Here is a 16,767-nt window from a genome sequence, read left to right as displayed (position 1 = left end):
CTGGCTCACTCTCCGGGCTGCTTACTGCTCCAGCTTCCGCTGCAATTGAACTTGGCGCGCGCGCCCAACTCTCTACTTTCCTCTTAACCGTTGCCTCGTTCTCTGAGGAGGGCGTGACCACCCCTGACTCGTGCCCTCCCTCCTGCTGACAGCCTCCGGAACCCGATGCCTGGCTACCTTCCTCCCTGCTGCTCTCAGTCTTGAGCGTGGGTCCCGACTTCCAGCTGCTGCCGCCCTCAGTTATGAGCGTGGGTCCCGACTTCCAGCTGCTGCTCTCTGAATCTCCTCTGTTCCCTTCCTCCTGGGGTGTCCCCCCGGATCCCCCCCTTGCTCTGCTCACTGGGGCTCCCTTTTGGGAGTCCTCTGACTCACTGCTTAGGCTTGGAGATCTCGGGTCGTCATCATCACTCATTCTCCCTTCGGCTTCCTCCCCCTCGCTCTCTGTTTCCACCCTTCTCTGCGTCTCTGCTTCTGAACCCCTGACAGTGCATATAACCTCTGTCTCTGGTTTCCATGTTGGAATACATAGATGGTCTAGAAATTGTTGGCGAAGATCATCATACATTTTACATTTAAGGGCCATGTGAGCAAGAGTTTCTGCCAGGTGGGCATCGCATGGGCAGACCCTATCTTTGGCCATTTCGGTCCCTAAAGAGGCTCGCAATATAAATGAAAAACATCTACGATGAATAGGACTAAATTAGATGAAGTGTGATCAGAAACAAAGGCTCATGAGGTAGGGAAGAAATGCTTCAAACAGCAGAGGGAAGTTCTAGAAAGAAGTACAGCGGTACCTCGGGTTACATATGCTTCAGGTTACATACGCTTCAGTTTACAGACTCCGCTAACCCAGAAATAGTATCTCGGGTTAAGAACTTTGCTTCAGGATGAGAACAGAAATTGTGCTCCGCAGGCGCGGCAGCAGCAGGAGGCCCCATTAGCTAAAGTGGTGCTTCAGGTTAAGAACAGTTTCAGGTTAAGAACGGACCTCTGGAACAAATTAAGTACTTAACCCGAGGTACCACTGTATGTCTGTCTTTTCTTCACCTTCTTTGCCCACCCTAAAAAACCCCCACAAAAAACCTGAAGCCCAAACCTGCACAGACCACCTGATCTCAACAATCAAAGGTAATATCTTAATCTGGCATAAGGTGCTGTCATCTCCTTACAAGTTGATGAACGACGGGTCTGTAGGCCATTTCCATGGAATGAGCAAATGCTTGGCAGCTTCAAAAGGAATTAAGTGAAATGTCAGTTTTCATTCACTTGCAGCAGTCTTATATTTTGGCGTTTATTTGAAAAGGAAATTGCTTGATTTCCATGGGAAACTGCGAGCATTTTTACGAGGCGGAATGCAACATGTCCATTTAAAAAAACACCCGCATGCCCCTCTGCCCTGCAAGAACTCAGGCAGTTCAGAAGCAAGAAGACAAAAAATAAAAGCAAAAGCTGTGAGGAGAAAATGAGGGTGTTCCTTCTGCGTAGCTTAGCTGCAAAATTCCACTGACCACTGCCCCCCCATTAAGGATTCTTTTTCTGGTCTGTTTTTTACGAAGTGACAGTGTATCATAGTGATTGGAGTGTTGAACTAAGGCCTAGGAGGCTACGGCTCAAATTCTCAACCATTAAGCTCACTGGGTGCCTTTGAGCTTTGCATCAGCTTCGTGTGCATAGGATTTGTACATTTGTAGAGTTTTAACAAGGGACGCGGGTGGCGCTGTGGGTTAAACCAGAGCCTAGGACTTGCTGATCAGAAGGTCGGCGGTTCGAATCCCTGCGACGGGGTGAGCTCCCGTTGCTCGGTACCAGCGCCTGCCAACCTAGCAGTTTGAAAGCACGTCAAAGTGCAAGTAGATAAATAGGTACCGCTCCGGCGGGAAGGTAAACGGCGTTTCCGTGCACTGCTCTGGTTCGCCAGAAGCGGCTTAGTCATGCTGGCCACATGACCGGAAACTGTACTCCCTCGGCCGGCTCCCTCAGCCAATAAAGCTAGGTGAGCGCCGCAACCCCAGAGTCGTCCGCGACTAGACCTAATGGTTAGGGGTCCCTTTACCTTTAGTAGAGTTTTAATAACCTGCTATTTACTGGAGCACAGGCAAGTATGGGGCTTTTTTAAGCCAACAACTAGTATGAATGTAAAAAATAAAATAAAAATCTTTGTCCAGTTTTTCCCTGGTGGCAGGTAGAAGAGGAGACGGCTGTATCTGTTTGTTGGGCCTGCCAAGACTGTGAGATCGAGGTGTGCAATATTTTTCGTTATTTTTGTCATTTTGTTATTCCATGCATTTTCCTTACTAAAAATCATTATTTTCCTATACGTAAGTAATGTTCAGGAAGAAAACTGATGCATGGACATGTAGCCTTGAACTGTTGTGCTGCTATAGCTGGATTTATTTTCCTTTCTTTGTTTGCAAGCAAATAGTTTCATTTGGAGGTTTTTTCCCCTTGTTTTGTTTTGCGTGTGGTTTGTCATTACATTTCATTTTACGATGCGAAAATTGTTTCTTACAAGCTGACGATGTTAGAAAGCCAGGAAGTATTCTACCCTCACAGGCAATTTTTCCCCTATATTGGATTATGCAAATCCTGTTTACAAGTCAGCAAATTCAATTTAGTTGGGTAAATTAGGCATTACTTTTAATCACATTCTACAATTTGTTTTCAACTGCCCTTTTCACACCCATCATTGCGTTGACTTCCTAGAAGTAGCCATTCGATAGGAGGACGGCAGTTATCTCAGGACAACATAGCTGGCAAGCATCCATCTTCACAAGATGATTGGCTTGTAGCATTCCTAGCTGAAAGCAAGGATACAGTGTCCTTTCGCAAGACTCAGACTTGCCCAGCATCTAAATCCTCTCTTGAGCTTGCTGGCAATATGGAGAAGCTCAGTTAATTGCCAAGGCATCTAGAGCCAGCTTGGTTAGAAGAGTTCTTGGGAAGGTGTCCAGCTACAACTTGAATTAGCTTCATTTTGACTTTTAATCTGATGGGATGAGTTGTTTTTTAAAATAATATTTATTAGTAGTTTCAAAGTTATAAAGAAAAAAGAAAAATTAAAAACAACATTGTAATACATAGAGAGAGAGAAAAAGAAACAACAATACAACAAAAAAATAAAAATAAAAATGGAAAACACAAGAAAAAAGAAAACAACATAGATCCTAAATTACATATCTATAACTTCCATTTGCTTGTTTCATTGACCTCCTCACACCTCCCTTTTTGTATTCTAGTTTAATTAATTATTTCAGCAAATTCTTTCCATCTTTCTCAATTTTTGTTAAAAAATTTATCTTAACAGTTTAACTTAATAATTAGCTCAGCAAATCCTTACCATCTTTCACCATATTCTGTTATTCAGCTTGCCTTAATTTATTTAACCTTATCTTACCCTAAAATACCTTAAAGCTTAAATCTTAGTTTTCAAATATACATAACTCCTGATATCATTTCTGCTAGAGTCATATACCGTATTTTTCGCCCTATAGGACGCACTTTTTCCCCTCCAAAAATGAAGGGGAAATCTGGGTGCGTCCTATGGGGCGAATGCAGGCTTTTGCTGAAGCTTGGAGAGCGAGAGGGGTCGGTGCGCACCGACCCCTCTCGCTCTCCAGGCTTCAGGAACACATCCGCAGCCTAGGCAGCCCTACGGGAGGTCCGGCATGGATGTCTAGGCTGCGGATAGCAGCCTGCCGCCAGGCGGGCGGGGCGCCCTGAAGCAGAGCGCCCCCCTCCCCAGGCTGCTATCCGCAGCGTGGGGAGCCTTGCCTGCCGCCCGGCGGGCGGGGCATCCTGAAGCAGAGCGCCCCCGTCGCCAGGCAGACATCCGCAGCGTGGGGAGCCTTGCCGGAGTTCCCTGCAAGGCTCCCCATGCTGCGGATAGCAGCCTGCCGGCCCCGCAGGGCGGGCACCCTGATGCAGAGCGCCCCTCACGCGGAGCAGACATCGACCAGCCCCACAAGCTCGGGGGACAGCAGGGAGGCGCAGCGCCGCCATCCCGCTGTTCCTCGACCTGGTTCTGTTTCCCCGACCTGCTTTTGGGGGGGGAAATAAAGGGAAATTTTTTTCCTTTATTTCCCCCCCAAAAAACTAGGTGCGTCCTATGGGACGGAGCGTCCTATGGGGCGAAAAATACGGTAGTTTTATTCCAACATTTTCCCTAATATTCATTAATTTTTAGGCAATTCCCTAAATAAAAAGTTTCCTTTATAAATTTTCTTCCAATCTTCATCCAACGTCTCATCTTCCTGGTCTCGGATCGTGTCAGTCCTTACTGTCCAATCCATCTAGTCCATCAACCTGGAAGCCTTATGTCCGAGGCCCTTAAGTCTCTTCCATGTCCCTTCTGCATTTCTTCTTCTTCTTGTTTATACTTGCCCTTTTCCTTGTCTTTTGTTGGTCTCTTTCTTAATTCCTTTCCTTTCTCATTGAGGAGTAGTTCTCTGGGGGGGTTCCAACCCAGAATTGTCTCCATCTCCCTTCATCAAACCCACCCATTCCCCAAAGTCCCACTCCCCACAGTCCTTGATAAAATCCAAAAAATGTTTAAAAACATATTTCAAGGTCTCTCTAAAGTTAGGAACCTCCTCAACACCAGATTCCCCCTGGCCCATTCCAACTTCAATCTTCAGTGACAGCGGCTTATGCTCCTGTAGGGCCTCGGGTCTCTCCATTTGTATTATTTGAGGTGCAACCGCATCCTCCTCCATTATCTTCTGTTCTTGCCCAGTCAGTACTGATTCATGAATTGGTCCCTGAATAATTTCTTTATCAATGTTCCCTGTTTGTCCACAGTTATTAACCACAACAGTCAAATCCATTTTTTCATTCATCAAGTCCATCTTCTCATGCATCTGTTCCAACAGGGCACTTGTCTTGCATAAGGCAAGCACCCAATCTTCCTCCCAGCTCATCTTTAGGCAAGGTCAGAAAAGACTTCATCTCACAGCTGTTGAGTCCTCAAGTATACTGCTGCAACAATTTAACAAGCTCCCTCTAGAGGAGACAATTTCTATTTGTATGCATTTTTTTTTTAAGGCAAGTCCAACAAAGGAAAATTACTTTCGTTTTTCAGATATTTTCCGGATATTTTGTTTCTTTAAGATGCAAAAGGCAACATTGGAATCAGCTTGTTTCTCTTCTTTAACTATCTGTCAAAATGTTCCATTCACAGTCAATGAACCTACGATTTCTGTCTCTGACACCCCGTTCCCAGGTTAGAGACAGTGGAAACTCATCCTTCTCGCTCCCTCTCCTGCAGGGGTTAAAGAAAATTCCCCCACCCCCTTTTCTCCTGCTTCCAAAGGGGTTTCAGTAGTTCTGAATGAAGGAAAATTAGACTTTTTTTGACAGCTTTCCAGGCTTTAACTTACAAAGTTTTTGCTTTAGTCTATATACAAAAAGCGGAAGGCGGACTTCCTGTTTTGAACCTTCCCGCTTTGATGCCAAATTAAGATATTTCTTGATCCAATTTTCCGTTTCTACTCACGGGTACTTGTTTTAAATCCAATTCTCCACAGGAAAAAGTCAGCGCTCTCCGGCGATGGCTGTGCGGCTTCACTCTGTGAAAGTAGCATTCAGTTCGCAGCACCGCACCGCTCACCCCACTTCAATCCGGCGCCCCAAAATCGGGTTCCTGGTGAGTAGGGGGGGCGCTTCTGGTGCCCTGCCGAACCCCACGTTCCCAGGCTTCCTCCACCTGGGATTTCTAGCGGGTCCCCGCCTTCGCCGCGGCGGGAAGACCCAGTTTTCACGGAGCTAATTCCTCCAGTCGGAGGAACTCCGCCATTCACCGATGGCGCTGACCCAGAAGTCCTAATCTGATGGGATGAGTTAGCCATCATCTTTCCTGAATTAGCTCATGAAGAAGCAAGGATTAGCACACTAATTTATGGGTAGGGATGTTTCTCTGTTTCTCATTTTCCACATCTTAAATTCAGTTCTCCATACTTCTGCAACAACTTGTAATTTTCTTTATTTTTGAAAAGAACCCTCATGCAAATTCACCAGCACTTCACTGCAAATTCCTGCTGTTAACCACATTTTTGTATATGGATTTGACTGGTGTACACAGTTTTGCAAGCAATTTCCCCCAGTATATTTATAATGAAATGATTTTATAATGTTATATCATTTTACTGTTGTTAAATGCTCTGAGCCCGGCTTCAGCTGGGGAGGGCAGGATATAAACATTTTTTTAAAAAAAATATTATTATTAGTACAATGAATTTTGGCACATTTTCATGAATATACTCATTTTTATGGACACTTTACCCGATACATGCATTTTTGTAAACAATGATTGGTTGGAGAATGGCATTGCAAAATTCAGGTAAGTGTGAGTTTTGAAGGACAGCTGTGTTTCAGTTTGCATATTGTTTCAGAAATTGCAAAATGGAAAGATTCACTTTTAAATGCAAACTGAATCAAATTTCTCCCCCATCCCTATTAATGGCATCTCATATCATGGGCTCCTCCAGACAGCCCGCTCATTGTGCAGGCTGATTTGCTTCCACAAAGTTTCCATGGAGGCTAGACTATTTCCAATATGTATAGAACATTCCTGTCTGTGAATATCCAGCAATGTACATTCCATAAATACTTACATTGATTTGCTTGTAGAATGTCTTCCCATTCATATTCGTTCATCCCACACTTTTCATTTCCCTGTCACTTTCCTAACTGCAAAAACACCTGCTTCTTTTTTAAGGTGGATTTGTTGCAAAGGGCTACAAAGCATTTTATTCCATTTTCATTGTGCAAACCTAGATTTACGGTGTGCGCTTGAATCCATCCTTCAAACTAGTGACAGTCTGGAAGCGCTCTGGATTAGATTGTTGCAGAGCTCTCTGCATGGAGCTGCTTTTCAACAAAAGAAAAGAAAAAGAAAAAAGTTGCTTCTGCAAGTCCTTAGGCAACACACAATGCATATCTTCACTGGCCATTCCATGCACTTGACGTGACAGAAATGTGCTCAACAAAGGAGCATATTGCAGAACTACATAGTTTTGGTTTCAAAAAACTAACATGGTTCTTCTTCAGATTTCTGGTCTGTTTTTTCAGAGAAAGTCATTTTGCCAGTGGATGAAAATTCAGTTATAAACTTCATTAAAGCTGAGCAAAATTGAGTTGGAGCCTAACCTCCACTCATTTCATCTAATGGCAAAACTTTCATTTATAAGAGACTGATTTTCATAGCTTATCAGAGCTGCTAGCTCATTTCCACTGTGTCATAGATTCTGCAGTAAAAATTGTTTCAGGGTAATATGGAAGAGCTGTATATATGGAGTCATCTGCCACTTACAATTATGGGTGAATATGTTCTTTGATATTTTAGAAATTCATTTTTTGGAAACCGATGCTGCATTCATGTGTCTCTCTAAATTTAAAAGGTGTTATTTATTATAATGACTATACCAAAAAGTGATCACTAGTGATTTTTGTTGTTGTTGAGGAGGAGAGGGTTATCTGAGAAATATCATCCGTATATGAATTAATTTTCACTTGGCTCAGAAAATACTTTTCTTTTGCCATAGCCACTTACCATTCCAATAAATGAAAAACAGCTGCAATACTCACTAATGAGTTCTAATAAATGCTGCTCAATGGATTCTTGTCAGGTGAAGCAATAGATCAGGGGTCAGCAAACCTTTTTAGCAGGGGGCCAGTCCACTGTCCTTCATACCTTGTTTTTTTGGGAAAAAATGAACGAATTCCTATGTCCCACAAATAACCCAGAGATGCATTTTAAATAAAAGCACACATTCTGCTCATGTAAAAACACCAGGCAGGCCCCACAAATAACCCAGAGATGCATTTTAAATAAAAGGACATTCTACTCATGTAAAAACACGCTGATTCCCGGACCGTCTGTGGGCCAGATTTAGAAGGTGATTGGGCCAGATCCAGCCCTGGGTCTTAGTTTGCCTACCCATGCAATAGATGCTGGGTTCACTTAAGGCTAGTTGCTAACCTTGGATGTCAGTTCTGCCCAAACAGCTCAGCCAGGAGAGGCACCATAGCTCAAGCTAAAGGACTGCAGCTTAGTGGTAATGCACATCCTTTGTAAGCAGATTGTCCAGGTTCGACCAGGGAGAAGAGTCGGTGGAAGAAGACTGGAAAAAGTTTAAAGACTATTTACAGAAATACTGTAAAATTAATGAATGTTAGAAAAATGATGGAACGAAGTTATATGGCTTTAGTAGAAATGTTATAAGGAATTAAGTATAAATAGATTAATAGAGCATTAAAGGGAAAAATAAGGTTAGAATGTATTAAGACAATTACAGGATAGAAAATAGAGGAAGATGGAAAGGAATTGCTGAAACAACTAATAGAAGTGGAATACAAAAAGGGAGGTGTGAGGAGGTCGTGGAAATTAGTGAAAGAAAGATAAGATATTGAAATTGGATTGTGTTTTAAATGGTTTTTTGTTTTGTTTTGTCAGTTGTATGTTAGTGTTTGGTAGTGTTTTTTGTATTGTATTGTATTGTATTGTATTGTATTGTATTGTATTGTATTGTATGTTTTTTTCTTTTTTCTTTTTTTGTAGTGTTGTGTTCAATTTGTTGGAAAACTAATAAATATTATTATATATATAAAAAAAGATTGTCCAGGTTCAATCCTGAGTATATCCAGGGTTATTTCATTTTAAAAACAGGTAACAGGTCATGGGAAAGTCAGGCTCTGTTCAGATACTATTTTCTTGCCTTCTTACAACCAGTCGAGTGGGTGGTCCTGGCTTTTAGCTTCCTCCTCTTTATTCTGACTACGCAATCAGAAAATATGAAGATCAAGTGAAATTTTTACAATCCTTCCTTTTCTTTAATCTGCTCCACATGAATTGTGCTGTTGTGATATTACGTTTCCAAGCGTGGCTGGTATGGTAATTGAAATGACAAAATGTCTGTCAGCGAGTTAATCATGCATAGAAATAAACAGCTAATTTCAGGTAAGCTGAAATTTGTTTTTACCATTAGCATCCATTTAGGAAGCCTGAGAACCCTTATTACCTAAACAGTATTTATAATGTTTATCTAAATGCAAATGAGAATATTAGCAGTTATATTTGTGGTTCTCAATACCATATATTGCATTAAAAGCCAGGAGGCAAATGTTTGCAGATAAATTCTAACCCCTACCCCATCTCCCAGCTCACATTGCAACAAAACTTCCTAAAGACTAATTCCAACATTACTTTGTGGTGGGTGACAACTCACATCTTTAAAGCTGGTGGGAGGGGTGGGAAAACTTGTTGGGACATCTTTGTTGCTTCTGTCTTATCTGAACTTCTTACCCTTATCTGAAATCCTGAATCATGACTTCTGAGCACTGTGTCTGCAGCCCAGCCTGTACCATTGCTGGCCTGAATAAAGACCTAGTTATTACTCACAAGTAAGTCCTGAATCCACATACAGTGGTATTATATTCTATCAAAGATAGAAAGCAGCTGCAACAGAACCCCAGGATCCCCCTGCTCAAACCAGTTCCACTAAAAAGTTGAGGAAAGCTAATGAGTATTTAAATATTCCATAAAGAAAATTTCCCACCTCTTTCCATAGAAGTGCCAATGTTTTCATCCCTTGTTGTTGTTGTTTAGTCGTTTAGTCGTGTCCGACTCTTCGTGACCCCATGGACCAGAGAACGCCAGGCACTCCTGTCCTCCAGTCCTCCAGAGAGCCAGTGTGGTGTAGTGGTTAAGAGCGATAGACTTGTAATCTGGGGAACCGGGTTCGCGTCTCCGCTCCTCCACATGCAGCTGCTGGGTGACCTTGGGCTAGTCACACTTCTCTGAAGTCTCTCAGCCCCACTCACCTCACAGAGTGTTTGTTGTGGGGGAGGAAGGGAAAGGAGAATGTTAGCCGCTTTGAGACTCCTTAGGGTAGTGATAAAGCGGGATATCAAATCCAAACTCTTCTTCTTTTTCTTCTTCCACTGCCTCCTGCAGTTTGATCAAACTCATGCTGGTAGCTTCAAGAACACCATCCAACCATCTCATTCTCTGTCGTCCCCTTCTCCTTGTGCCCTCCATCTTTCCCAACATCAGGGTCTTTTCCAGGGAGTCTTCTCTTCTCATGAGGTGGCCAAAGTATTGGAGCCTCAGCTTCACGATCTGTCCTTCCAGTGAGCGCTCAGGGCTGATTTCCTTCATCCCTTAGTATTAGGTAATCAATGTGGTGCCATTAAGGGTAGGATATCAATTAGCGGCATGTGCTAAAAGTCGCTTCCTCAGAGAAGTGTGATGCTTCACTGTGAATAAATGAGGTTCTGCTGAATTGTAAAACAGAGATCTCATGAGGGCTGTTGTACCTTTGTGCAGTCTTGAATTTAGAGTTATCGAATCATCCAGCTTGGCTGCTCTAGAGTACAATGCAAGATTTAAAACTCAAGCACTTTGTGCTTTTAAACAAGTGCCTTCATTGTGTGCAGCAGGAGAGGGACTTCTTAAGGATTTTCCAAGAACCATGGCAGCAAAAATGAAAACAAAAATAGCTAACTTGAAATCCTGGCAAGGAACACATTCCCATGAAAGCCAGTTTGGTGTGACGGTTAGAGTGTTGGACTAAGACCTGAGAGTCGAGTCCTGTGTTCAAATCCCCACTCAAGCCATGTAGTTCACACTAGGTGTCATTGGACCAGCCACCACCTCTCAGCCTAACATACCTGGCAAGTTCAGTTGGACTTGCTGAACAAATCATCTGCTCTTTGTGATCTGTCCAGGGTGCTGAAGCCAAAAAGACCAGACAGTTGCTGCCATGTTCGAGCTCAGGCTATTTGCCCATTTAGTCCAGTATTGTCAACTCCAGCCTTCTAAACATGATGCCTCTTCAGATGTTGATGGACCACAACCTCCATCAACCCTAACCATTGACCATGCTGGCTGTGGCTGATGGGATTTGGGAGTCCAACAACATATGAAGGGCAGCAGGTTTGAGAAAGCTGGTCTACTTTGTGGCTCTGAAGGGGCTTTCCACTGTTAGGATTATGGTGTTCTGTTCCACCTTAAAAAAGATGTGTGGATTGTTGTATGTCACATGTCTGTTTACTTCCAGCACAGCCTGCTGGGAACTTCAAGTGCCCTACATGCCAGGAAATGAAAATCCTGCAGATCTGTTGTCTAAGGCTGTTGACAGAGAACAACTTAAGGTTTATGTACAGTGGTTGCAAATGGGTTGAACCACAGGTAAAACAGGTTACAAGGAAAGGGGGAGGATGTTAGAATTATGATGTCCCGTTCCACCTTAAAACAGATGTGTGGATTGTTGTATGTCACATGTGTTTACTTCCAGCACAGCCTGCTGGGAACTTCCGTTGTATATAGCTTTTGCTTATGCTTTTGCTTAAACACGAAGGGGAGCAGACATGTTTTTCCTTTGTCCTGATGCTGAATAAAATGCTTGTAAATATGCTTATATATGCCTCTGTCCGCTCTTCTGTTGCATAGAGTTATCTTTGCTGGCTTGCGTGCTCAGTCTCTAAAGGTTTCTGAGGCTTGAGTCACAGTTTTGATGCTGTTCTGAGAACCGGAGTTCACCCGGCTGCCGGCCAGTGGGCTGGAGCCAGCTGGGAGCCTGCCAATTGCCCCCGTCTCCCAGGACGCATCCCAACATCCACATCATGTATCTGATCCTTTTAACTGGAGGTGTCAGGTACAGGACCTGGTCAGACTCTTCCTGCTTAGTACAGTGGTGCCCCACAAGACGAATGCCTCGCAAGACGAAAAAACCGCTAGACGAAAGGGTTTTCCGTTTTTCGATGCGCTCCGCAAGACGTATTTCCCTATGGGCTTGCTTCGCAAAACGAAAAAGTCTTGCGAGTCTTGTGATTTTTTTCGCTCCCCCCCCTTTTTCTAAGCCGCTAATAGCCTTTTAGCCGCTAAGCCTTTAATAGCCGCTAAACCGCTAATAGCGCTAATCCGCTAATAGGGTTGCTTCGCAAGATGAAAAAACCGCTAGACGAAGAGACTCGAGGAACGGATTAATTTCGTCTTGCGAGGCACCACTATATTTGCTCTAACTGCCAGTAGCAGCTGATGCAGTGAAATGTCGCTAGTTTGACTGTAGCTTACCTGGATCAAGAACGATGCAGCTATGTGGATGAACCAGTGGGAGTGCTAGACTGGCTCTGCCAGTGTGTCCACTCAGCCTCGGCCATGCTGCCACTGTCCAGATAAACTACTTTGATGCCAGTGTTTAGGAGGGCAGCTCTACTGCACCAGCTACTGCTGCTTGCTGCATGGACTTCCACCCAATCCGGGCTTGGCCTTGCCAGAACTGGAGACTTTCCAGGGTGCCACTTCAAGCCCAGACAAGAGCAGCACTGCCGACAACCTTGAAACAAAACAACTCCAGGGAACCAAATGTTACTGGAGAACATTTTCTCCCCTTGCTTTCATATTTACACCGTATGACTAAAGAATGCATTCTATACAATATGGATAGCTACCTTGAGAGTGCTATTTTCAGTTCACTGAGGCGAAACCTTTGAACAAATGTTGATCATTGTTAAAATGCACCAGGAAAAATACAGTCCATTATAAGCCAAAATAAGCATGTGAGGCTGCACTTTCTGCTCAAGTACTGCATTGCAGAACTCTTTATTTTTTTGTAAACCCAGCTTCTGTCAGGGGTTCCAGTGCAGAAAACTCTTGCTATTCACGTATCCAAACTTTGGATACGAATTGCTATTCGTATATCTGAACTTTGAGCAGAACCTGCCTATTCCATTCATAATTTATGTATCACCACCACTGTTATCTCCTTGTGTTTATTTCAGCTTCTTAGTGCCACTAGAGACCCCTTATTTTCTCGGTGATCAGTAACATTTTTACCATCGCCATGCACTAAGAATGGAGATTTACTATCTTTTCCCCACTTGTTTTCTCATCGTCGGTGTGGTAGCGGCCATGCAGCAACTGAAGGTGCAACAAAATCTTCTACAGCATCTCACATCCATGAGTCATTGTGTGTTAATTCTTAAAGGTACATCATTAATTTCTTTAAACATGAAAATATGGTCTCTTTCATTAACATTTACAGAAATTGTAGCCACCTGTGTTAGAATCTATACTACCTCTGTCTAAAAAGGAGCTTTAGCCAGTGATTGGATTAACTGAATTTATTCTGTTCCATTTTTCCGTCATAAAAGAATATGGTATGTAAACTTGTTTAATTAGTATGTTATGTTACTTAGTTTGCATAAGGATTATGTTATATCATGTTTGTTTAATTTAGAGTATGCACGGTTGACAAAGCCCGGTTGGGAGAAACAAGGTATTATCCCGGGATCCTTGCTGTGCCATACCTTCAAGTTTTCCATCTGATTCAATATTTACATACAATGAACGTTAGAATCCTCAAAGCAGCAATATGTGGAACATCATAAGATAAGAATACCATATTGTGGTTATTGCCAATATGCCAGTTTAGGAACCGAATGGACTTTATCTCCTGACCATACATTGGACTTTAATTTTCTTGATATATTCTGTTTGCATGATGTGTTGATCTATGGAATTACACTTTGTGTGATATTCTATGTTGAATTGTGTTTGAAATAGAAGTTACATAGTCAAAAACTGGCTGTTACGTTGTGTGTGTCGTTACCAGGATTGTATTTACGTAACCTAAGGTTTAGTAGTGTTCCACATAAAACCCTGCTGTTAGTTTTGGATCATCCACCCATTACTTAAGTGGTCGTTCCCTTGCCCTTTTAAAATTTGTAGGGTCTCCACACTTTGTGGTTGTTCAGTCGTTTAGTCGTGTCTGACTCTTCGTGACCCTATGGACCAGAGCACGCCAGGCACTCCTGGCTTCCACTGCCTCCCACAGTTTGGTCAAACTCATGCTGGTAGCTTCAAGAACACTGTCCAACCATCTCATCCTCTGTCGTCCCCTTCTCCTTGTGCCCTCCATCTTTCCCAACATCAGGGTCTTTTCCAGAGTGTCTTCTCTTCTCATGAGGTGGCCAAAGTACTGGAGCCTCAGCTTCAGGATCTGTCCTTCCAGTGAGCACTCAGGGCTGATTTCCTTAAGAATGGAGAGGTTTGATCTTCTTGCAGTCCATGGGACTCTCAAGAGTCTCCTCCAACACCATAATCCAAAAGCATCAATTCTTCAGCGATCAGCCTTCTTTATGGTCCAGCTCTCACTTCCATACATCACTACTGGGAAAACCATAGCTTTAACTATACAGACCTTTGTTGGCAAGGTGATGTCTCTGCTTTTTGAGATGCTGTCTAAGTTTGTCATTGCTTTTCTCCCAAGAAGCAGGCATCTTTTAATTTCATGGCTGCTCTCTCCACACTAGCACCGCTTTATTCCATTGACCCAAGGCATCTCTTGCCAAATACTCTACATATGCACATTTTAACTTTGCAGACTTACTCACTGCAAGTACTTTAAGAATCAGAAATGGCAAATGGCTTATCAGGAAAATAAACAATAAAGACCTGGTTCATGTTTTACTGGACAAGTGTGCCCTCCCCTTTGGTGGGGTGGTGGCCATGTGCCCTTGTGCTTACCATGACTACACAGGGGCTTCTTAGGTACTGCTGAATGGATAATTGTTCTGTTTGTATGATTTGTGTCTTCAAATGGTGGTGTAGTGGAGCTACTGCTTTAATCAGGTTATTGCATAAAGAGCCACACATGTTAAGTCCTCCTGATAAACATTACACAATGTACTTGAGGAAAGACAGAAATGCACCAACTCTTCCACTATCGGAAAATACTACATTTAAATCAGGATTGATGTAATATTTTTAAAGTCGGCCAACATCATTCCTTTCTTTCCCTCTCTCGATTGTATTTGCAGAAATGAAATACAAAGATTCAGCAGCTGATAATAATAAGAACTCAGCCAGAGAGCAGAAAACCCAACAGTTTTTCCTCTTCTGAATCCAGTCTTCCTGGAAAAGGTCAATGAAAAATGTAATCATTTGATACGGAACAGCCAAAAAACTAGAACACAAGAGGCAGTTTTAGCATTCCCACCACCCAGACCACCAAACATACAAATTAACTGCTGGAAAGGAGAACAGTGTGTGGCCTTTGTGAGTGCTTTCAGCTTCTCTCCTTGCAAACGCAGCCTCTCTTATCTTGGATTGGAACCCTGGCGTGTTGGCGATTCCTGCTTAGCACAAAAGCTATCCCAGCAGGCAGGGTCTTCAGGTGCAAGAGGCACAGCAGAGGCAACTAAATCATCAAAAGTCAGTGTTGCAAATGTAGTCTGGGTCGCAGCAGAGGAAAGCACCTGAGAAGAAGAAGGGAGGGGAATTCAATTCACAGAAATGCAGATCAGTATTTCCATGATTGAAGAACAAGGCTGCAATTATTTTTCCCTGTTTGTAACATTAAAAAAACCACACACACCTGTTTTACAGACGGGAGAGGCAGAGAAAGATAGATCTAATTCTAATTTTGAAAGGCAACCCAGTATGTTCACATTTGAGCACAACCCTAAGGTTCTGGAATCTGAAGGACCAGGGTGAAGGGGATCAGACTTTCCCCATTTTGGTCCATTATCATTTCGTCAGTCTGCTTTGCCCCACATTCTTCCCTGCCATGTGCAGTTTTCTGTATTTTTCGGTACACAACTGTCCATCACTCCATCTTATATGCTGAAATATGGGAAGCTCCATCAATATTGGCATTCTGCCAGCTCTTGAAGACACACCAGTTTAGACAAGCATTTACTATGTCTGTTTTAATGGATTTAGTTTTATATATTTTAATTATGGATGTTTTAATGTAGTCTTATTTTTGTAGCTGGGTTTATTCTTGTTATTTTGCTATTGGCTTTTATTCAATTGTAAACCGCCTTGGTATTTCTTCTTCAGATGAAAGGCAGTATATTAATTATTTTAATAATAATAATAATAATAATAATAATGTATGCACCAATGCATATGCGTGCTGATTCAGTGAGAGAGAAGAAAACGGAATCCATGCTGTTGTCTGATCACATCAAGAAATGCCCAAAATAACTGAGAACATTCAGTTGTGTGAGGGAGAAAGCATATGGAAACATTTGTGATTCATGGCTCCCTTTAATAGATTTTGTGAAAAGCAGATATTTATACATTAATTGCTTCAGTTGATTTGAAATAATTGCTGATTGATTCTGCTTTTGCTACCCCCCGGTTCTTTAACCGCTTTAATATTTTCACATTGGCCGACATCCAATGATGCCCACTTGCTTGTGCAACAGAAATCTGTTTTACATAACAGGACTTCTGGTTTCTCTCCTCCTTGTTCCATTCCCCCATGGACCTCCAAAATCTGCTTTGGGTGGTTCCCCAGCCCTCTGGAGCATATTTTGGAGGCACACGGAGGTAGAAGAGGAAAGAAGCACCCCATTACATAAGCAGACGCCCACTCGGGCCACATTGGATCTCACCTTTTCTAGGTTTCTAACCAAATTCTTCTGAAACTTAATATAATATTTTCATGGTACTATTCATCAAAGTTTGCATTTCTCCCAAACTGCACCATAGCCTTTCTAGCAACTTTGCATTAGATTGCTAGCTTTTTTTTAAAACCACGCAAGTCAGCTGTGGGATATCAATTTTTAAGTCTCCCTTTTCTGTTGTTGTTTTTTATGAATTTGCTATTAACTGCGCAATGTAAACCCCCTTCACATCAGGCTGGGGCGAGTGGGGTGGGTTGGGAGGAGGTGTCCCTCTGCCCAGCCCTGCTGGGTTCCGCCATCTCCTGCTAGACATCTGTAGAGTGACACCAACATCACTTCACCGCAAGATCTGGC

At 42.8% G+C, this 16,767-nt stretch overlaps 2 protein-coding genes across 3 annotated transcripts in view; one reads left to right on the top strand and one right to left on the bottom strand.

Annotated features, from left to right (window-relative positions):
- GUCY1A2 (guanylate cyclase 1 soluble subunit alpha 2) overlaps window positions 1-16,767 on the top strand; it is a 550,449-nt gene that overhangs the window by 256,717 nt on the left and 276,965 nt on the right. The gene's annotated exons all lie outside the window — the stretch shown is intronic.
- The window catches only part of AASDHPPT (aminoadipate-semialdehyde dehydrogenase-phosphopantetheinyl transferase), a 36,630-nt gene continuing 32,967 nt past the window's right edge, over window positions 13,105-16,767 (bottom strand). Inside the window, exon 6 of one of the 2 annotated variants that reach the window (XM_082219481.1) lies at window positions 13,105-15,255. In XM_082219481.1, the coding sequence (XP_082075607.1) occupies window positions 15,097-15,255 (159 nt within the window). In that variant the 3' untranslated portion in view covers window positions 13,105-15,096. The remainder of the gene's footprint in view (window positions 15,256-16,767) is intronic. The other variant, XM_082219482.1, reaches the window with a different exon arrangement.

This window comes from Podarcis vaucheri, assembly GCF_965113315.1.
Source record: "Podarcis vaucheri genome assembly, chromosome: 4".
NCBI classification, from domain to species: domain Eukaryota; kingdom Metazoa; phylum Chordata; class Lepidosauria; order Squamata; family Lacertidae; genus Podarcis; species Podarcis vaucheri.
The sequence above is the reverse complement of the archived record's forward strand: the minus strand, read 5'-3'. Positions and strand labels throughout refer to the sequence as shown.